We start from the raw sequence: 21,920 nt of genomic DNA on the forward strand, positions 1-21,920 counted from the left end.
GGGCAATAGGAGGAAAAATTTAAAAATGGGGGGGGCAATTAGTGGGAGGAAAAATTTAAAAATGGGGGGGCAATAGGAGGAAAAATTTAAAAATGGGGGGGGGGCAGTTTGGGGGTTTTTGGGGTGCACCCTGACATCCCCCCCCCGCAGGGAACGTGGTGCATCTGGTGGCGGCCGGGGGGCAGCACCCCCTCCTGGGCCCCCCCGCCCAGGTCACCTGTTGGCACCCGTCGCCCCCCCCCCCGGCTCCTGCAGGGGGCCCCCCCCGCTGGGACCCCCCCCCAGCCCCCCACCATTGGCCTCCCCATCGCTGCCACCCAAGGTAAGACGGGGGGGGGGGGGGTTGGGGGGGGGTTGGGGGGGTCATCTGGGTGCTCCCCCCCCCCCGACAGATCACAAGGACACGTATGGGTGCCCCTTGGCCCCCCCCCAGACACTTTTGGGTGCCCCTTGACCCCCCCCAGCCCCCCCAAAACCCCTTTGGGTGCCCCTGAGCCCCCCCAAAACACCTTTGGGTGCCCCTGAGCCCCCCAGCCCCCCCCAAACACTTTTGGGTGCCCCTTGACCCCCCCAAACCCCCCCTGGGTGCCCCTGAGCCCCCCCCCGACATGCCCTGTGTGCCCCTTGACCCCCCCCAGCCCCCCCAAAACCCCTTTGGGTGCCCCTTGACCCCCCCCAGACACCCCTTGGGTGCCCCTGAGCCCCTCTAGAGCCCCCCCAAATCTTTTTTGAATGTACCCGAGCCCCCCCCCAGCCACCCTCTGGGTGCCCTTGAGCCCCCCCAGACCCCCCCAGAACCCCTTTGGGTGCCCCTGACCCCCCCCAGCCCCCCCCAAACACTTTTGGGTGCCCCTTGACCCCCCCCAGCCCCCCCAAAACCCCTTTGGGTGCCCCTGAGCCCCCCCAAAACACCTTTAGGTGCCCCTTGACCCCCCCAAAACCCCCCTGGGTGCCCCTGAGCCCCCCCCGCCCCCCAAAACCCCGTTGGGTGCCCCTGAGCCCCCCCAAAACACCTTTAGGTGCCCCTTGACCCCCCCCAAACCCCCCCTGGGTGCCCCTGAGCCCCCCCCGCCCCCCAAAACCCCTTTGGGTGCCCCTAGAGCCCCCCCAAATCTTTTTTGAATGCACCCGAGCCCCCCCCCAGCCACCCTCTGGGTGCCCTCAGCCCCCCCAGACCCCCCCAAAACCCCTTTGGGTGCCCCTCAGCCCCCCCCAAGCCCCCCAAAACCCTTTCAGGTACCGCTGAGCCCCTCCCAGAACCCCCCTGGGTGCCGGGGGGGGGGTATCGGGGGGGGGGGGGGGTATTTTGGGCGTTGGGGGGGGCTCTGATGAATTTTTTTTTCTCCCCCCCCCCAACCCAGTGCCGACGCCGCTGGTGAACAGCGGGGGGGTGGTGAAGATCGTGGTGCGTCAGGCACCCCGCGACGGGCTGGCGGCCCCCCCCGCGCCCCCCCCAGCGCCCCCCCCTACCCCCAGACCCCCCCCACCCCCCCCAGGGCGCCCCCTCTTACGGGTGCTGCCCGCGCCCCCCCCCAACCCCGTCCCCCCCCCGCCACCCGCCGCCGCCGGACCCGATCTGATGGGTGAGTGTCTGCGGCCCCCCCCCCCCGGCCCCCCAGCACCCATGGGTGCCCCCCCCCACCCCCCCCCACTGTGGGGGTGCCCCCCTTGACCCCCCCCTTTTTTCCTCTTACAGCACCCCCAGTTCCCGCCGCCCCCCCTGTTGCCGCCGCTGTCGCCCCCCCGGGGGCCCCCCCGGCACCTCCCGTTGTTGCCCCCCCTCGAGAGGAGCCCGAGGGGCCGGGGGGGCCCAGCCCCCCCCCAGCACCCGCCCCCCAGCGGCCGCCCCCCCGACGGCAGCCCCCGCCCCCCCCACGCTCTCCGTTTTACCTGGTAAGCACCCAAAAAATTGAGGGGGGGGGGGCCACAGTTATGGGGGTGAGGGGTATTGGGGGGGGCTGTAAGGGGGGATTTGGGGGGGCACCCATGGGTGGGGGGCACTCGGGGGGGTGTAAGGGGGTTTTGGGGGTGCAGGGGGGGGGGCACCCGGGGATGGGGGGGGGATGTGCATTTAATATGGATGTAAGGGAGAATTTAAGGGTGGGGGCACCCATGGGTGAAAGGGGGGTGCCCGGGGGGCGTTTTGGGGGGCTGGGTGACCCCTAAGGCGAGGGGGGGCACCCCATGGTGGCCCCCCCCCCCCCCCCCAAAAAAAAAAAGAAGTGCCGGAGGAGAGCATGACACCCTGGGGTGGGGAAGGTTTCTGGGGGGCTGGGGCTGGTTTGGGGTACCGGGTGTGGTTTGGGGGTGCCGTTGGGGTGCTCAAGCCCCCCCCTCATGTCCGTGTGACCCCCCCCCCCCCCCCAAAAAAAGGAATCCCTGGAGGCGAAGCGAGGGAGGGGCCGCGCGGAGCGGCTGGAGCGGCTGCTGCGCCTGAACGAGCTGCGCTGCGGGTTGGCCCCCGTCTACGGCAGCGAAGTGTTGGGGCTCTGCACCCTGCCCCCCCCCACGCCCCCCCGGGGGGGGCCTTCGCTCGAGCTGTCCTCGCCCCCCCCCAACGTCTGCGTCAGCTCCAGCCCCTCCTCGATAGGTACGGGGGGACCCTAGGTGTTGGGGGGGGGGGGGGGTAAATGTATGGGGAAGGGGTGTTTGGGGGGGGGGGCAAATATTTGGGGAAGGGGGTTCTGGGGGGCTGAAGGGGTTGGGGGGGGGATAAATGTTGGGGGAAGGAGGATTTGGGGGGGCTGAAGGGTTTTGGGGGGCCTAAATGCTGGGGGAGGGGGATTTGGGGGGGCTGAAGGGTTTGGGGGGGGGATAAATGTTGGGGGAAGGGGGATTTGGGGGGGCTGAAAGGCTTGGGGGGGGGGAAATATTTGGGGAAGGGGGTTCTGGGGGGGCTGAAGGGGTTGGGGGGGGATAAATGTTAGGGGAGGGGGGATTTGGGGGGGCTGAAGAGTTTGGGGGGGCAAATATTGGGGGAAGGAGGATTTGGGGGGGCTGAAGGGGTTGGGGGGGGATAAATGTTAGGGGAGGGGGGATTTGGGGGGCAAATATTGGGGGAAGGAGGATTTGGGGGGGCTGAAGGTGTTGGGGGGGATAAATGTTGGGGGAAGGGGGATTTGGGGGGGCTGAAAGGCTTGGGGGGGGGAAATATTTGGGGAAGGGGGTTCTGGGGGGGCTGAAGGGTTTGGGGGGGGATAAATGTTAGGGGAGGGGGGATTTGGGGGAGCTGAGGGGTTTGGGGGGGCAAATATTGGGGGAAGGAGGATTTGGGGGGGCTGAAGGGGTTGGGGGGGGGAAATATTTGGGGAAGGGGGTTCTGGGGGGGCTGAAGGGTTTGGGGGGGGATAAATGCTGGGGGAGGGGGATTTGGGGGGGCTGAAGGGTTTGGGGGGGGCAAATATTTGGGGAAGGAGGTTTGGGGGGGCTGAAGGGTTTGGGGGGGGTTAAATGTTGGGGGAGGGGGATTTGGGGGGGCCTAAATTTTGGGGGAGGGGGGATTTGGGGGGGCTGAAGGGTTTGGGGGTGATCTGGGGAGGGGTGGGAGGGATTTGGGGGGTCCAGATTTTTGGGGTGATCCAGAGAGGGGGCCAAAACGATTGGGGGGGGGGGGTTCAGGATTTTGGGGTCAGGATTTTTGGGGTGATCCTGGGAGGGGTCCAAAAATTTGGGGGGGGGGGGCCACCCACCGGGCAACACCCAATTCTTGGGGGGGGGGGGGGGCATGTTGTTGTTTTGATCCTCCAGTATTTTTTTTTTTTGGGGGGGGGGGGGCTGCCCCATGCAACTGCGAGTTTGCTTTTTGGGGGGGGGGGGCACCGGGGAGGCAGGGGGGGGAATCCCCAAATTTTTTTTTTTTTTTTTTATGACACCCCCGTACCCACCCCCCCCCCCCCTCAGGTTTATCTTCGTGCTGCCGCCGGTGGAGGCGCGGGGGGTGGCCCTGCACAGCTGCCGGCCCCCCCCCTGGCGCCTGCGCCAACGGGCGCAGCTGGAGCAGCGCCTGCGGGAGGAGCTGGCGCCCCGCGGGCGGGCGCTGCACCGGGTGCTGCGCAGCATGCGCACCCACTTCCCCGACCTGCGCCTCATCCAGTACGACTGCGGTACGTGGGGACAGCGGGGGCGTTGGGGACAGCGGGGGCGTTGGGGACAGCGGGGACAGCGGGGGCGTTGGGGACAGCGGGGGCGTTGGGGACATCAGGGACGTGAGGGAGCCGGGTGCTGCGCGAGCACCCACTTCTCTGATCTCCCCCTGTTCCATTTTTCCTGGTTTTGGGGACATTGGGGACATTAGAGCTGTTGGGGACATTGGGGACAGCAGGGACATTGGGGACATTGGGGACATCTGGGGGGTTGGGGACATCTGTGACATGGGGGATGTTGGGGACACTGGGGACGTGAGGGAGCTGGGTGCTGCGTGAGCACCCACTTCTCTGATCTCCCCCTATTCCATTTTTCCTGGGTTTGGGGACATTGGGGACATCAGAGATGTTGGGGACATTGGGGACAGCGGGGGCGTTGGGGACATTGGGGACATGGGGGATGTTGGGGACACTGGGGACGTGAGGGAGCCGGGTGCTGCGCGAGCACCCACTTCTTTGATCTCCCCCTAGTTCCTTTTTCCCCATTTTGGGGACATTGGGGACATCAGAGCTGTTGGGGACATTGGGGACAGCGGGGGCATTGGGGACATTGGGGACATCTGGGGGGTTGGGGACATCTGTTACATGGGGGATGTTGGGGACATCGGGGACGTGAGGGCGCTGGGTGCTGCGTGAGCACCCACTTCTCTGATCTCCCCCTAGTTCCTTTTTCCCCATTTTGGGGACATTGGGGACATCAGAGCTGTTGGGGACATTGGGGACAGCGGGGGCGTTGGGGACATTGGGGACATCTGGGGGGTTGGGGACATCAGGGTCATCAGGGGCATCGGGGGATGTTGGGGACATCAGGGACGTGAGGGAGCCGGGTGCTGCGCGAGCACCCACTTCTCTGATCTCCCCCTATTCCATTTTTCCTGGGTTTGGGGACATTGGGGACATTAGAGCTGTTGGGGACATTGGGGACAGCGGGGGCGTTGGGGACATTGGGGACATGGGGGATGTTGGGGACATCGGGGACGTGAGGGAGCCGGGTGCTGCGCGAGCACCCACTTCTCTGATCTCCCCCTATTCCATTTTTCCTGGTTTTGGGGACATTGGGGACATCAGAGATGTTGGGGACATTGGGGACAGCAGGGGCGTTGGGGACATCAGGGTCATCGGGAGCATTGGGGACATCAGGGACGTGAGGGCGCTGGGTGCTGCGTGAGCACCCACTTCTCTGATCTCCCCCTGTTCCATTTTTCCTGGTTTTGGGGACATTGGGGACATCAGAGATGTTGGGGACATTGGGGACGTCAGGGGCGTTGGGGACATGGGGGATGTTGGGGACATCGGGGACGTGAGGGAGCCGGGTGCTGCGCGAGCACCCACTTCTCCGATCTCCCCCTAGTCCCTTTTTCCCCATTTTGGGGACATTGGGGACATTAGAGCTGTTGGGGACATCTGGGACATGGGGGACGTTGGGGACATGGGGGAGCCACAAGCACCCACTTTTCTGATCTCCCCCTATTCCGCTTTTTCCCGATTTTGGGGACACTGGGGACATCGGGGGGGGGGGTGGGGTGGGGGTGGGGACATCACAGGGGACATGAGGACATCATGTGACGCCCTACATGTCACCAATGTCCCCATGATGTCCCCATGGCCCTAATGACGTTCCCTCTGATGTCCCATGTCCGCAGTGATGTCACGTCCCTCATGACGTCCCCATAACGTCCCACGTCCCCTCTTGATGTCCCCGTGTCCCTAACGATGTCCCCATGATGTCCCCATGTTGACTCTGATGTCCCCAAGTCCCTAATGACGTCCCTGTGATGTCCCCATGTCCCTAATGTTGTCTCCAAGTCCATGTCCCTGATGATGTCACCATGACATCCCCATGATGTCCCCGTGTCCCTAATGTTGTCCCCAAGTCCCTAGTGACGTCCCCATGATGTCCCCGTGTCCCTAATGTTGTCCCCAAGTCCCTGATGATGTCACCATGACATCCCCATGATGTCCCCATGTCTCTAATGTTGTCCCCAAGTCCCTAGTGACATCCCCATGATGTCCCCATGTCCCTAATGTTGTCCCCAAGTCCCTAATGACGTCCCTGTGATGTCCCCATGTCCCTAATGTTGTCCCCAAGTCCCTAGTGACGTCCCCATGATGTCCCCGTGTCCCTAATGTTGTCCCCAAGTCCCTAATGACGTCCCCATGATGTCCCCAAGTCCCTGATGACGTCCCCAAGTCCCTAGTGACGTCCCCATGATATTCTCATGTCCCCTCTGGTGTCTCTCGGATGTCCCCACGATGTCCCCAAGTTCCCTAATGACATCCCCATGATGTCCCCATGTCCCTGATGACGTCCCCAAGTCCCTGATGACGTCCCCATGATGTCCCCAAGTTCCCTAATGACATCCCCATGATGTCCCCAAGTCCCTGATGACGTCCCCAAGTCCCTAATGACGTCCCCATGATGTCCCCAAGTTCCCTAATGACATCCCCATGATGTCCCCAAGTCCCTGATGATGTCCCCATGACGTCCTCGTGATGTCCCTAATGATGTCCCCGTGTCCCTAATGTTGTCCCCAAGTCCCTAATGACGTCCCCATGATGTCCCCAAGTCCCTGATGACGTCCCCAAGTCCCTAGTGACGTCCCCATGATATTCTCATGTCCCCTCTGGTGTCTCTCGGATGTCCCCACGATGTCCCCAAGTTCCCTAATGACATCCCCGTGATGTCCCCAAGTCCCTGATGATGTCCCCATGATGTCCCCGTGATGTCCCTAATGATGTCCCTGTGTCCCTAATGTTGTCCCCAAGTCCCTAATGATGACCCTATGATGTCCCCAAGTCCCTGATGGCGTCCCCAGGTCCCTAATGACGTCCCCATGATATTCTCATGTCCCCTCTGGCGTCTCTCGGATGTCCCCACGATGTCCCCAAGTTCCCTAATGACATCCCCATGCTGTCCCCATGTCCCCTTCGGTGTCCCCATGACCTCCCCACCACCATCCCCCCCCCCCCCCGCTCCCAGCCCACCTACCACCCCCTCGCTCTCCCCGTATCCCCACCCCACCCCAAAGCGGGGGTCACCCCGCCCCTCCCCGCCGTGGCGGTGGCCCCCCCCCGGTGACACCGGCGTCCCCCCCCAGGGAAGCTGCAGACGCTGGACGTGCTGCTGCGGCGCCTCAAGGCCGGGGCCCACCGCGTCCTCATCTTCACCCAGATGACCCGGATGCTCGACGTCCTCGAGCGCTTCCTCACCTACCACGGCCACATCTACCTGCGCCTGGACGGCAGCACCCGCGTCGAGCAGCGGCAGGTGAGGGGGCACCCGGGAGTTGGGGGGCACCCAGGAGGTCGGGGGGGACCCAAGTGTCCATGTACCGACCCCCTTGGACCTCCCCGTGGTGACCCCCGTGTACAGGAACGTCCTCCTGGTGCCACCTTGGGGCCACATCTCAATGGCTTTGTGGTGGTAGAGGGGATTCATGAGTTTGGGGGGCACCCTAGAGGGTGGGGGGCACCCAGGAGGTCGGGGGGGACCCAAGTGTCCTGGTACCGACCCCCTTGGACCTCCCTGTGGTGACCCCGGTGTCCAGGAACATTCTCCTGGTGCCACCTTGGAGCCACATCTCAATGGCTTTGTGGTGGTAGTGGGGATTCATGAGTTTGGGGGGCACCCTAGAGGGTGGGGGGCACCCAGGAGGTCGGGGGGGACCCAAGTGTCCATGTACCGACCCCCTTGGACCTTCCCATGGTGACCCCGGTGTCCAGGAACGTTCTCCTGGTGCCACCTTGGGGCCACATCTCAATGTCTTCTTGGGGGTAGAGGGGACCAAAGAGTTTTGAGGGGACTCACAAGTTTTGGGGGGACCCAGGAAGGTGGGGGGCACCCAGGAGGTCAGGGGGGACCCAAGTGTCCTGGTACCGACCCCCTTGGACCTCCCCGTGGTGACCCCGGTGTCCAGGAACCTTCTCCTGGTGCCACCTTGGGGCCACATCTCAATGGCTTCTTGGTGGTAGTGGGGATTCATGAGTTTGGGGGGCACCCTAGAGGGTGGGGGGCACCCAGGAGGTCAGGGGGGACCCAAGTGTTCTAGTACCGACCCCCTTGGACCTCCCCGTGGTGACCCCGGTGTCCAGGAATGTTCTCCTGGTGCCACCTTGGGGCCACATCTCAATGTCTTCTTGGGGGTAGAGGGGACCAAAGAGTTTTGAGGGGACTCACAAGTTTTGGGGGGACCCAGGAAGGTGGGGGGCACCCAGGAGGTCAGGGGGGACCCAAGTGTCCTGGTACCGACCCCCTTGGACCTCCCCGTGGTGACCCCGGTGTCCAGGAACCTTCTCCTGGTGCCACCTTGGGGCCACATCTCAACGGCTTCTTGGGGGTAGAGGGGATTCATGAGTTTGGGGGGCACCCAAGAGGGTGGGGGGCACCCAGGAGGTCGGGGGGGACCCAAGTGTCCTGGTACCGACCCCCTTGCACCTCCCCGTGGTGACCCCGGTGTCCAGGAACCTTCTCCTGGTGCCACCTTGGAGCCACATCTCAATGGCTTTGTGGTGGTAGAGGGGACCAAAGAGTTTTGGGGGGACTCATGAGTTTTGGGGGGCACCCAGGAAGGTGGGGGGCACCCAGGAGCTTGGGGGGGACCCAGGTGTCTGTGTAGTGACACCCTTGGACCTCCCCGTGGTGACCCCGGTGTCCAGGAATGTTCTCCTGGTGCCACCTTGGGGCCACATCTCAATGGCTTCATGGGGGTAGAGGGGACCAAAGAGTTTTGAGGGGACTCACAAGTTTTGGGGGCACCCAGGAAGGTGGGGGGCACCCAGGAGGTCAGGGGGGACCCAGGTGTCCTGGTACCGACCCCCTTGGACCTCCCCGTGGTGACCCCGGTGTCCAGGAACCTTCTCCTGGTGCCACCTTGGAGCCACATCTCAACGGCTTTGTGGTGGTAGAGAGGACCAAAGAGTTTTGGGAGGTGGCAGGGGGGGACCCAAGTGTCCACGGGAGCATCTGGGCCTCTCCTCCCCCCCCCCGCCCCACCCTAACGTGACACCCCGACGCGCAGGCCCTGATGGAGCGTTTCAACGCCGACAAGCGCATCTTCTGCTTCATCCTCTCGACGCGCAGCGGCGGCGTCGGCGTCAACCTGGCGGGGGCCGACACCGTCGTCTTCTACGACAGCGACTGGAACCCCACCATGGACGCCCAGGCCCAGGACCGCTGCCACCGCATTGGCCAGACCCGCGATGTCCACATCTACCGGTACGTTGAGCTTCTGGAATGTTCTGGGTTCTCCGTGGTCAACTGGATCCTCCATGGTCACGTTGACCCTTCGTGGTCACTTGGGTCTGCCATGGTCAACTGGATCCTCCATGGTCACGTTGACCCTTCGTGGTCACTTGGACCTTCCGTGGTCAACTGGATCCTCCATGGTCACGTTGACCCTTCGTGGTCACTGGGATCTTCCGTGGTCAACTGGATCCTCCATGGTCACGTTGACCCTTCGTGGTCACTTGGGTCTGCCATGGTCAACTGGATCCTCCATGGTCACGTTGACCCTTCGTGGTCACTGGGATCTTCCGTGGTCAACTGGATCCTCCATGGTCACGTTGACCCTTCGTGGTCACTTGGACCTTCCGTGGTCAACTGGATCCTCCATGGTCACGTTGACCCTTCGTGGTCACTGGGATCTTCCGTGGTCAACTGGATCCTCCATGGTCACGTTGACCCTTCGTGGTCACTTGGGTCTGCCATGGTCAACTGGATCCTCCATGGTCACGTTGACCCTTCGTGGTCACTTGGACCTTCCGTGGTCAACTGGATCCTCCATGGTCACGTTGACCCTTCGTGGTCACTGGGATCTTCCGTGGTCAACTGGATCCTCCATGGTCACGTTGACCCTTTGTGGTCACTGGGATCTTCCGTGGTCAACTGGATCCTCCATGGTCACGTTGACCCTTTGTGGTCACTGGGATCTTCCGTGGTCAACTGGATCCTCCATGGTCACGTTGACCCTTTGTGGTCACTGGGATCTTCCGTGGTCAACTGGATCCTCCATGGTCACGTTGACCCTTCGTGGTCACTGGGATCTTCCGTGGTCAACTGGATCCTCCATGCTCACGTTGACCCTTCGTGGTCACCTGTTTCCTCCGTGGTCACCTCACGCCACCATTTTGTCTCCTCCTCAGGCTCATCAGCGAGAGGACAGTAGAGGAGAACATCCTCAAGAAGGCCAACCAGAAGAGGATGCTGGGAGATATGGCCATCGAGGGGGGCAACTTCACCACCGCCTACTTCAAGCAGGTAGTTGAGGACCCAAGTGTCCAGAAAACGACCCCCGGACCCCCCCGTGGTGACCCCCGTGTCCACGAACCTTCTCCTGGTGCCACCTTGAAGCCACATCTCAACGGCTTCGTGGTTGTAGGGAGGACCCAGTGGTTTGGGGGGCACCCAGGTGTCTGGGGGGGCCCCATTTCTCCAAGGGGGGGTCCCAGGCATCTTGGGGGCACCCAAGTGTCCATGTACTGACCCCTTGGACCCCCCGGTGGTAACCCCCGTGTCCACGAACCTTCTCCTGGTGCCACCTTGAAGCCACATCTCAACGGCTTCATGGTTGTAGGGAGGACCCAGTGGTTTGGGGGGCACCCAGGTGTCTGGGGGGGCCCCATTTCTCCAGGGGGGGTCCCAGGCATCTTGGGGGCACCCAAGTGTCCATGTACTGACCCCTTGGACCCCCCCGTGGTGACCCCCGTGTCCACGAACCTTCTCCTGGTGCCACCTTGAAGCCACATCTCAACGGCTTCATGGTTGTAGGGAGGACCCAGTGGTTTGGGGGGCACCCAGGTGTCTGGGGGGGCCCCATTTCTCCAGGGGGGGTCCCAGGCATCTTGGGGGCACCCAAGTGTCCATGTACTGACCCCTTGGACCCCCCCGTGGTGACCCCCGTGTCCACGAACCTTCTCCTGGTGCCACCTTGAAGCCACATCTCAACGGCTTCGTGGTGGCAGGTGTCTGGGGGGGATGCAGGTGTCTGGGGGGGGCCCCCCCAAGGGTGTGGGCGTGGCCCTGACACCCCGCCCCCCCACCCCCCCCAGCAAACGATCCGGGAGCTGTTCGACATGGCGCCGGAGGAACCGGGACGCCGGGAGCCCGACAGGGACAAGGAGAAGGAGAAGGAGAGGGACAAGGAGAGGGACGGGGACGTCCCCCCCGATGAGGACGAGGACCCGGCGGCCACCCGGCGCACCCACATCCTCGAGCAGGTGGGGCCACGGGTCACCCCACATCCCACCCCCCCGATGTCCCCAACGTCCCTGATGTCCCCGTTGTCCCTTGATGGCCCTCAACGTCCCAGATGTCCCCAAATCCCTCTTGTCCCCGTTGTCCCTTGATGTCCCCAACACCCCAATGTCCTCGATCACCTCAGTGTCCTTGATGTCCCCAACACCCTTGAGGGCCCCTGATGGCCCCAGCACCCCTCATGTCCTCCATGTCCCCAGTGTTCTTGATGTCCCCAACCCCCCTAATGTCCCCAACATCCTTGATGTCCCCAACACCCCCGATGTCCCTCATGTCCTTGATGTCCCCCAATGTCCTTGATGTCCCCAACACCCCTGATGGCCTTCGTGTCCCCAATGTCCTTGATGTCCTCAATGTCTTTGATGTCCCCAACACCCCTGATGTCCCCCATGTCCTTGATGTCCCTCGTGTCCTTGATGTCCCCAACACCCTTGATGTCCCCAACGCCCTTGATGTCCCCAATGCCTCTGATATCCCCAATGTCCTTGATGTCCCCAACTCCCCCGATGTCCCTCATGTCCTTGATGTCCCCAATGTCCTTGATGTCCCCAATGTCCTTGATGTCCCCAACACCCCCGATGTCCCTCATGTCCTTGATGTCCCCAATGTCCTTGATGTCCCCAATGTCCTTGATGTCCCCAACACCCCCTATGTCCCTCATGTCCTTGATGTCCCCAATGTCCTTGATGTCCCCAACACCCCCGATGTCCCTCATGTCCTTGATGTCCCCAATGTCCTTGATGTCCCCAATGTCCTTGATGTCCCCAACACCCCCGATGTCCCTCCTGTCCTTGATGTCCCCAATGTCCTTGATGTCCCCAACACCCCCGATGTCCCTCATGTCCTTGATGTCCCTCATGTCCTTGATGTCCCTCATGTCCTTGATGTCCCCAATGTCCTTGATGTCCCCAACACCCCCGATGTCCCTCATGTCCTTGATGTCCCCAATGTCCTTGATGTCCCCAACACCCCCGATGTCCCTCGTGTCCTTGATGTCCCCAACACCCCCGATGTCCCTCGTGTCCTTGATGTCCCCAATGTCCTTGATGTCCCCCACATCCCTGATAACACCCACATCCCGGTGTCCCCTGATGTCCCTCATATCCCCTCTACCCCTACCACACCCCTAACGTCCCCTGATCATCCCCACGTCCCCACCATCCCTGACGTCCCCGTGTCCCCAGGCGCTGTGCGGGGCGGAGGACCCCGAGGACATCCGGGCGGCCTCGCAGGCGCAGGCGGAGCGGGTGGCGGCGCTGGCCGAGTTCAGCGAGAGCCTCAGCCCCGAGGAGGAGCGGGGTGGCCCCGAGCCCGAGGAGGAGCTCTCCAAGGCCGAGCAGGAGATCGCTGCCCTGGTGGAGCAGGTGAGCGCCCGGGCCTTCGGGGGGGGACCAGCGTCTCCGGGGGGTTCAGGAGAACTTGGGGGGCTGGAGGGACCAGGATCTCTTAGGGGGTGTTGAGGAGAACTTGGGGGGCTGGAGGGACCAGGATCTCGGGGTGGTTGAGGAGAACTTGGGGGGCTGGAGGGACCAGGATCTCTTAGGGGGTGTTGAGGAGAACTTGGGGGGCTGGAGGGACCAGGATCTCGGGGTGGTTGAGGAGAACTTGGGGGGCTGGAGGGACCAGGATCTCTGTGGGTGGTTGAGGAGAACTTGGGGGGCTGGAGGGACCAGGATCTTGGGGTGGTTGAGGAGAACTTGGGGGGCTGGAGGGACCAGGATCTCTGGGGGTGTTGAGGAGAACTTGGGGGGCTGGAGGGACCAGGATCTTGGGGTGGTTGAGGAGAACTTGGGGGGCTGGAGGGACCAGGATCTCTGGGGGTGTTGAGGAGAACTTGGGGGGCTGGAGGGACCAGGATCTCTTAGCGGGTGTTGAGGAGAACTTGGGGGGCTGGAGGGACCAGGATCTCTTAGGGGGTGTTGAGGAGAACTTGGGGGGCTGGAGGGACCAGGATCTCGGGGTGGTTGAGGAGAACTTGGGGGGCTGGAGGGACCAGGATCTCTGTGGGTGGTTGAGGAGAACTTGGGGGGCTGGAGGGACCAAGATCTCTTAGGGGGTGTTGAGGAGAACTTGGGGGGCTGGAGGGACCAGGATCTCTTAGGGGGTGTTGAGGAGAACTTGGGGGGCTGGAGGGACCAGGATCTCGGGGTGGTTGAGGAGAACTTGGGGGGCTGGAGGGACCAGGATCTCTGTGGGTGGTTGAGGAGAACTTGGGGGGCTGGAGGGACCAGGATCTTGGGGTGGTTGAGGAGAACTTGGGGGGCTGGAGGGACCAGGATCTCTGGGGGTGTTGAGGAGAACTTGGGGGGCTGGAGGGACCAGGATCTTGGGGTGGTTGAGGAGAACTTGGGGGGCTGGAGGGACCAGGATCTCTGGGGGTGTTGAGGAGAACTTGGGGGGCTGGAGGGACCAGGATCTCTTAGCGGGTGTTGAGGAGAACTTGGGGGGCTGGAGGGACCAGGATCTCTTAGGGGGTGTTGAGGAGAACTTGGGGGGCTGGAGGGACCAGGATCTCGGGGTGGTTGAGGAGAACTTGGGGGGCTGGAGGGACCAGGATCTCTGTGGGTGGTTGAGGAGAACTTGGGGGGCTGGAGGGACCAAGATCTCTTAGGGGGTGTTGAGGAGAACTTGGGGGGCTGGAGGGACCAGGATCTCTTAGGGGGTGTTGAGGAGAACTTGGGGGGCTGGAGGGACCAGGATCTCTGGGGGTGGTTGAGGAGAACTTGGGGGTCTGGAGGGACCAGGATCTCTTAGGGGGTGTTGAGGAGAACTTGGGGGGCTGGAGGGACCAGGATCTCGGGGTGGTTGAGGAGAACTTGGGGGGCTGGAGGACCAGGATCTCGGGGTGGTTGAGGAGAACTTGGGGGGCTGGAGGGACCAGGATCTTGGGGTGGTTGAGGAGAACTTGGGGGGCTGGAGGGACCAGGATCTCTGGGGGTGTTGAGGAGAACTTGGGGGGCTGGAGGGACCAGGATCTCTTAGCGGGTGTTGAGGAGAACTTGGGGGGCTGGAGGGACCAGGATCTCGGGGTGGTTGAGGAGAACTTGGGGGGCTGGAGGGACCAGGATCTCGGGGTGGTTGAGGAGAACTTGGGGGGCTGGAGGGACCAAGATCTCTTAGGGGGTGTTGAGGAGAACTTGGGGGGCTGGAGGACCAGGATCTCTGTGGGTGGTTGAGGAGAACTTGGGGGGCTGGAGGGACCAGGATCTCGGGGTGGTTGAGGAGAACTTGGGGGGCTGGAGGGACCAGGATCTCGGGGTGGTTGAGGAGAACTTGGGGGGCTGGAGGACCAGGATCTCGGGGTGGTTGAGGAGAACTTGGGGGGCTGGAGGGACCAGGATCTCTGGGGGTGTTGAGGAGAACTTGGGGGGCTGGAGGGACCAGGATCTTGGGGTGGTTGAGGAGAACTTGGGGGGCTGGAGGGACCAAGATCTCTTAGGGGGTGTTGAGGAGAACTTGGGGGGCTGGAGGACCAGGATCTTGGGGTGGTTGAGGAGAACTTGGGGGGCTGGAGGGACCAGGATCTCTTAGGGGGTGTTGAGGAGAACTTGGGGGGCTGGAGGGACCAGGATCTCTTAGGGGGTGTTGAGGAGAACTTGGGGGGCTGGAGGGACCAGGATCTCTTAGGGGGTGTTGAGGAGAACTTGGGGGGCTGGAGGGACCAGGATCTCTGTGGGTGGTTGAGGAGAACTTGGGGGGCTGGAGGGACCTGGATCTCGGGGTGGTTGAGGAGAACTTGGGGGGCTGGAGGGACCAGGATCTCTGTGGGTGGTTGAGGAGAACTTGGGGGGCTGGAGGGACCTGGATCTCGGGGTGGTTGAGGAGAACTTGGGGGGCTGGAGGGACCAGGATCTCTTAGGGGGTGTTGAGGAGAACTTGGGGGGCTGGAGGGACCAGGATCTCGGGGTGGTTGAGGAGAACTTGGGGGGCTGGAGGGACCAGGATCTCTGTGGGTGGTTGAGGAGAACTTGGGGGGCTGGAGGGACCAGGATCTCGGGGTGGTTGAGGAGAACTTGGGGGGCTGGAGGGACCAAGATCTCTGGGGTGGTTGAGGAGAACTTGGGGGGCTGGAGGGACCAAGATCTCTGGGGGTGGTTGAGGAGAACTTGGGGGTCTGGAGGGACCAGGATCTCTTAGGGGGTGTTGAGGAGAACTTGGGGGGCTGGAGGGACCAGGATCTCGGGGTGGTTGAGGAGAACTTGGGGGGCTGGAGGGACCAGGATCTCGGGGTGGTTGAGGAGAACTTGGGGGGCTGGAGGGACCAGGATCTCTTAGGGGGTGTTGAGGAGAACTTGGGGGGCTGGAGGACCAGGATCTCTGTGGGTGGTTGAGGAGAACTTGGGGGGCTGGAGGGACCAGGATCTCTTAGGGGGTGTTGAGGAGAACTTGGGGGGCTGGAGGGACCAGGATCTCGGGGTGGTTGAGGAGAACTTGGGGGGCTGGAGGACCAAGATCTCGGGGTGGTTGAGGAGAACTTGGGGGGCTGGAGGGACCAAGATCTCTTAGGGGGTGTTGAGGAGAACTTGGGGGGCTGGAGGGACCAGGATCTCGGGGTGGTTGAGGAGAACTTGGGGGGCTGGAGGGACCAGGATCTCGGGGTGGTTGAGGAGAACTTGGGGGGCTGGAGGGACCAGGATCTTGGGGTGGTTGAGGAGAACTTGGGGGGCTGGAGGGACCAAGATCTCTGGGGTGGTTGAGGAGAACTTGGGGGTCTGGAGGGACCAGGATCTCTTAGGGGGTGTTGAGGAGAACTTGGGGGGCTGGAGGGACCAGGATCTTGGGGTGGTTGAGGAGAACTTGGGGGTCTGGAGGGACCAGGATCTCTTAGGGGGTGTTGAGGAGAACTTGGGGGGCTGGAGGGACCAGGATCTCTGGGGGTGTTGAGGAGAACTTGGGGGGCTGGAGGGACCAAGATCTCTTAGGGGGTGTTGAGGAGAACTTGGGGGGCTGGAGGACCAGGATCTCTTAGGGGGTGTTGAGGAGAACTTGGGGGGCTGGAGGGACCAGGATCTCTGGGGGTGTTGAGGAGAACTTGGGGGGCTGGAGGACCAGGATCTCTTAGGGGGTGTTGAGGAGAACTTGGGGGGCTGGAGGGACCAAGATCTCTGGGGTGGTTGAGGAGAACTTGGGGGGCTGGAGGGACCAGGATCTCTTAGCGGCTGTTGAGGAGAACTTGGGGGGCTGGAGGGACCAGGATCTCTTAGGGGGTGTTGAGGAGAACTTGGGGGGCTGGAGGGACCTGGATCTCGGGGTGGTTGAGGAGAACTTGGGGGGCTGGAGGGACCAGGATCTCGGGGTGGTTGAGGAGAACTTGGGGGGCTGGAGGGCCAAAATTTTTAGGAGAACTTGGGGGGCTGGTTGCACCAGGATCTCTGTGGGTGGTTGAGGAGAACTTGGGGGGCTGGAGGGACCAAAATTTTTAGGAGAACTTGGGGGGCTGGAGGACCAGGATCTCTTAGGGGGTGTTGAGAACTTGGGGGGCTGGAGGACCAGGATCTCTGTGGGTGGTTGAGGAGAACTTGGGGGGCTGGAGGGACCAGGATCTCTTAGGGGGTGTTGAGGAGAACTTGGGGGGCTGGAGGGACCAGGATCTCTTAGGGGGTGTTGAGGAGAACTTGGGGGGCTGGAGGGACCAGGATCTCTTAGGGGGTGTTGAGGAGAACTTGGGGGGCTGGAGGGACCAGGATCTCGGGGTGGTTGAGGAGAACTTGGGGGTCTGGGGGGACCCCGGTCTCTGGGGAGGTTTTGGGGCCACCCCAGCCTCCAGGAGGGATGTTGGGGGTCCCCCGGTGCTGGGGTGGGGGCGCCCCCCCGGGTTGTCCGCGGGACCCAGGTGTTCTCTGTGGCAGTTGACCCCCATCGAGCGTTACGCCATGAACTTCCTGGAGGCGTCGCTGGAGGACGTCAGCCGGGAGGAGCTGAAGCAGGCCGAGGTGTGGGGGCGCGGGGCACCCATGGGTGGGGAGGAGTGGGGGGGCCACCCCGTTGTCGGGGGCACCCTGGCGACGGGGGTTGGGGAGGTTCTGCTCGGTGGTTGGGGGTTTCAGTGGGCCCCAGGGTGGGTTGGGGGGCACCTGGGGGTCCCAGGATGGGTTGGGGGGCACCCATGGGTGCTCCAGGATGGGTTGGGGGGGACCTGAGGGTCTCGCTATGGGGCAGGGGACACCTGGGGGTCCCGCTATGGGTTGGGGGGCACCCATGGGTGCTCCAGGATGGGTTGGGGGGGACCTGAGGGTCTCGCTATGGGGCAGGGGACACCTGGGGGTCCCAGGATGGGTTGGGGGGCACCCATGGGTGCTCCAGGATGGGTTGGGGGGGACCTGAGGGTCTCGCTATGGGGCAGGGGACACACATGGGTGCCCCAGGATGGGTTGGGGGGCACCTGGGGGTCCTGCTATGGGTTGGGGGCACCCATGGGTGCTCCAGGATGGGTTGGGGGGCACCTGGGTGTCCCAGTATGGGTTGGGGGGCACCCATGGGTCCCGCAGAGCGGGTTGGGGGGCACCTGGGGGTCCCGCTATGGGGCAGGGGACACCCATGGGTGCCCCGGGACGGGTTGTGGGGGCACCCGGGGGTCCCGCTATGGGTCAGCGGGTCCTCAGGGATGGGGGCGGTGTCTGGTTATGGGTCAGGGGCACCCATGGGTGCTGCTGCCCCCCCCCCCCCCAGGAGCAGGTGGAGGCGGCGCGGAAGGACATCGACCAGGCCAAGGGGGGGGGTCGCTTCCGCCTGCCCCCCCAGGAGGAAGAGGAGGAGGAAGCGGCCGCCACCCCGGGAGGGGACGAAGGCCCCGGGGGTCCCCGACGCCCCCGACGGGTGCGGGGTCCCCCCCGTCCCCTCCCGGAACGTCCCGGCACTCGCGCTAGCCAACGGCTACGAGCGGCCGGCACGGCCAACCGGGCGCCGCCGACGTCCCCGCGGGGGACGCCCCCGTCCCCCCGCGCCCCCCCCACCCCGACGTCCCCCCGGGTGACGCCGCCGTCCCCCCGCGTCACCCCCGCCTCCCCCCGCGTCACGCCGACGTCCCCCCGGACGCCGCCGACGTCCCCTCGGGCCGCCGCCACGTCCCCGCGCCCCTCCCCGACCCCCGCGGGGGCTCCGCCGGTGGTGACGACGTCACCGGTGACGTCCCAAGGTCACGCGGTGACGTCACCGGCGGCCCCGGTGACGTCACAAACCAACACGGTGACACCCAACACCCCCCCGGCGACGTCACCCGCCGCCACGCTTCCCCCCGCCGCACAACCGGCCCCGGTTGTCGCCGCCGCGTCGCCGCCGGCCCCGGTTGTCACCGCGTCGCAGCCGCCCCCGCTGACGACGTCGCAGCCACCCCCGGGGACGACGACGACGGTGACAACAACGTCCCCGGGAGCCGCGACGCAACCGCCGGCGGCCGCGGAGACGCCGCCGCCGCCGCAACCGCCGCCGGCACCCGCCACCCCGCCGCCGGTGACGCCGCCATCGCCGGTGACCGTCCCGCCTCCCCAGGTGACACCGGACGCGCCGCCGCCGTCGCCCCCCACGGAGGCGTCGCCGGTAACGCCGGAAGGGCCGGGCGGGGGGACGCCGCCCCCGACGGCGGCGGCGGCGGGAGGGGCGGGGGTCCCCCCCGCACGGGGTCCCCGTCGCCGCCGTAGCGCCGACGTGGAAATTCGGCAAAGTCGGGGGCCGGGACCGGCGGCCAAAGTCTTACGGCAACTCCCGGGGCGTTTGGTGACGGTGTTGGAAACCCCCGTCCCCGGGCGCCCCCGACGGCGGCGACACGACCCCCCCGGCGCCAGCCCCGGCGTCAGCCCCGGCCCCCCCAAACGGCGTCGGGGACGCCCCCCGAAACGTCGCGGCGCAGGGGGGCCGCCGCGGCGCCGTCACCATCACGACCCCCCCAGCAAACGGCGCCGGGGGAGGCCGGCTCGGGGCGGCGGCGGCGGCACCGTGGCCGCGGGGGGGCCCCAAAGCCCCGGGAAACGGCGCCGGGGGAGGCCCCCCAAAAGGGCGTCGCCCGACAGCAGCACCTCGCCCCCCCCGGCGCCCCGCAGCACCCGCCGGCACCCCGGGGCTCCCCTCATGGCCCCCCTGGAGCGGGAGCCGGGGCGGAGGCGGCGGCGTTCGCCGGCGCCTTCCTCGGAGGAAGGCGGGAGCGGGGACGAAGGCGGGGGGCGACGGCGGCCCCCCCCGGCCAAGCGGCGCCGGCGGGCGGGCGGGGGGGCTCCCCGGCATCGGCGGCGGCGCCCCCCGCCGCCGGCGCGGCGGGGACGGCAGCAGCAGCGGCGGCGGCAGCAGCCCCCCCGGCGTTGCGCGGCGCCCCCCGCCGCCAACACCCGTTCGGCTACCGCCGCCCCCACCCCACCCGGGGGTCCCCCGGCGCCCCCCGACACCCCTTCGGCGGCGGCGGCGGCCGTCCGCGGGCGCAAGGCCAAGACGTGACCCCCCCGGCCGCCCCCCTGCGGTCCGAGGGGGCCGGCAAGATGGCCGACCGGGGCCCTACGAAGGGCTGAGTGGGGCGGCGTGGCCGGGGCAGGGGGTGGGGAGGGGGGGGGGAGGGCGGGGTTGGGGGCGGGTCACAAGATGGCCGGCAGGGTGCTCCCGGAGTGTCTGGGTGGATGGGTCCAAAATGGCCGACGGGGAGCGCGCAAAATGGCCGATTGGGCGCCTGCAGGATGGTTGACCGTGCACCCACAAAATGGCCGACGGTGGGCCTGCAGGATGGTTGACCGTGCACCCACAAAATGGCCGACCGAGCCCTTACAAAATGGCCGACGGGGTGCCCCCCAACAAGAGCTGAGCAAGCACATAGCGACTTGCCAACGGGCCGCCCACAAAATGGCCGACGGGTGCGCAAAATGGCGGACTGGGCGATCCTAAAATGGCCGACCCGGCCTCCCCTCCAAATGGCCAATCCCGGCGCTTTTGAAGGAGCCCCCTCAAAATGGCCGACGGGAACCGCCTCAGCAGGGAAGAGCTGACCACGCCCTCAAGATGGCCGACCGGAGGGGAGCCCCCCCCCTCACCTCCCAACAGCCAAGATGGCCGACGAGCCCGTTCAAAATGGCCGACTGGAGCCGCTCCAAAATGGCCACTTGGGTGGCCCCAAGATGGCCGACCTGGCAGGTGGATGATGTCAGAGGTGGCGGCCATCTTGGACGCAGTGATGTCAGAGCTGGCGGCCATCTTGGACCCAGTGATGTCAAGAGGTGGCGGCCATCTTGAACGCAGGTGATGTCAGAACCGGCGGCCATCTTGACCACAGTGATGTCACCGGTGGCCATCTTGACCGCAGTGATGTCACCGGTGGCCATCTTGAGCAGTGAAGTCGGAACCAGCGGCCATCTTGAGCCAAATGATGTCACAGCAAGCAGCCATCTTGATCCCGGCAGGTGTTTTACAAGCCGGCAGCCATCTTGAACCAACTGATGTCGGAGCTGGTGGCCATCTTGTTCTCAGTGGATGTCAGAGCGGGTGGCCATGCTGACCGTGGCAGCCATCTTGACTCCAATGGATGTCGTAACCGGCGGCCATCTTGAAACACAGCGAATGTCGCAGCCAGTAGCCATCTTGGCCCCAGCAGATGTGAGACTCGCGTGGAAATCAAAGCCGGCGGCCATCTTGTTCCTGTCAGACTTGGCACCTGGCAGCCATCTTTGACTCCAGAAGACGCCAGCGCTGGCAGCCATCTTGACCCCGGCAGATGTAGGACCTGGCAGCCATCTTGATCCTGGCAGACCTCTCACCTGGCGGCCATCTTGATCCCGGCAGACCTCTCACCTGGCGGCCATCTTGCCTCCGCTAAACCTCTGACCTGGCGGCCATCTTGACTCCAGTTGACATCCGTGCCGGCGGCCATCTTGACTCCAGCGGACGTCGGAGCCAGCGGTCACCTCGACCCTGGCAGAGATGAAACCCGGCGGCCATTTGACTCCAGTGGCCGTCGGAGCCGGTGGCCATCTTGCCCCTGGCAGCTACACCACCCGGCAGCCCCCTCGCCACCCCTCCCCGCCCCGCGGCCATCCGAACCGGCGGCCATCTTGCAACGGGAGCTGGCAGCCTAGCAGAGTCGGAGGGCTCCAGGGGAAGGGGGGGGGGACCCCGGGGGGTGCCGGGGGGGCGTTTTTTACCCGTGTACATTGGCGGGGGCCCGACCCCCTGTACAGCCCCATGTAAAATAGGTTCCTTTTGAACACGATCTATGCAAAGGTGCTTTGTGCTGGGCTGGGGGGGGGGGGGGGGGGGGACGACACGCGGAGTTTGTGGGGAGGGGGCGTGGGGGGGTATGGTTGGGGAGGGTGGTTTTGGGGTGCCGGTGGTGGGAAGGGGGGAGTCACGGGGGACCCCCCCCACCACCACCCCATCACCCCCCCCCCCCCCAGCGTGGGGCACCGTGTACAGACGGCGGCTGTAAGCTTTCCTGCGGGAGAATGCGATGAATAAAGGGTTGAAAACGGAGAGTTTTGGGGACCCCCCCCCCACCCCACACCCCCCATGAGACGGGGAGGGGGGACACCCCCAGGTTTCTGGGGTGCCCGTGGGGT

At 64.7% G+C, this 21,920-nt stretch overlaps 1 protein-coding gene across 1 annotated transcript in view; it reads left to right on the forward strand.

The window, feature by feature from the left end:
- Positions 1-21,591, forward strand: part of SRCAP (Snf2 related CREBBP activator protein) — a 57,080-nt gene extending 35,489 nt beyond the window's left edge. The window contains 13 exon segments of the mRNA XM_074930958.1: positions 151-322; positions 1,362-1,583; positions 1,697-1,893; positions 2,374-2,590; positions 3,901-4,103; positions 7,241-7,410; positions 9,161-9,357; positions 10,284-10,398; positions 11,190-11,357; positions 12,579-12,758; positions 17,244-17,327; positions 18,064-19,043; positions 19,214-21,591. Of these exon segments, the coding sequence (XP_074787059.1) occupies positions 151-322; positions 1,362-1,583; positions 1,697-1,893; positions 2,374-2,590; positions 3,901-4,103; positions 7,241-7,410; positions 9,161-9,357; positions 10,284-10,398; positions 11,190-11,357; positions 12,579-12,758; positions 17,244-17,327; positions 18,064-19,043; positions 19,214-19,889 (3,581 nt within the window). The 3' untranslated portion in view covers positions 19,890-21,591.
- Positions 21,592-21,920: the final 329 nt, after the last annotated feature.

This window comes from Athene noctua, chromosome 37 (genome assembly GCF_965140245.1).
Source record: "Athene noctua chromosome 37, bAthNoc1.hap1.1, whole genome shotgun sequence".
Lineage (NCBI taxonomy): Eukaryota > Metazoa > Chordata > Aves > Strigiformes > Strigidae > Athene > Athene noctua.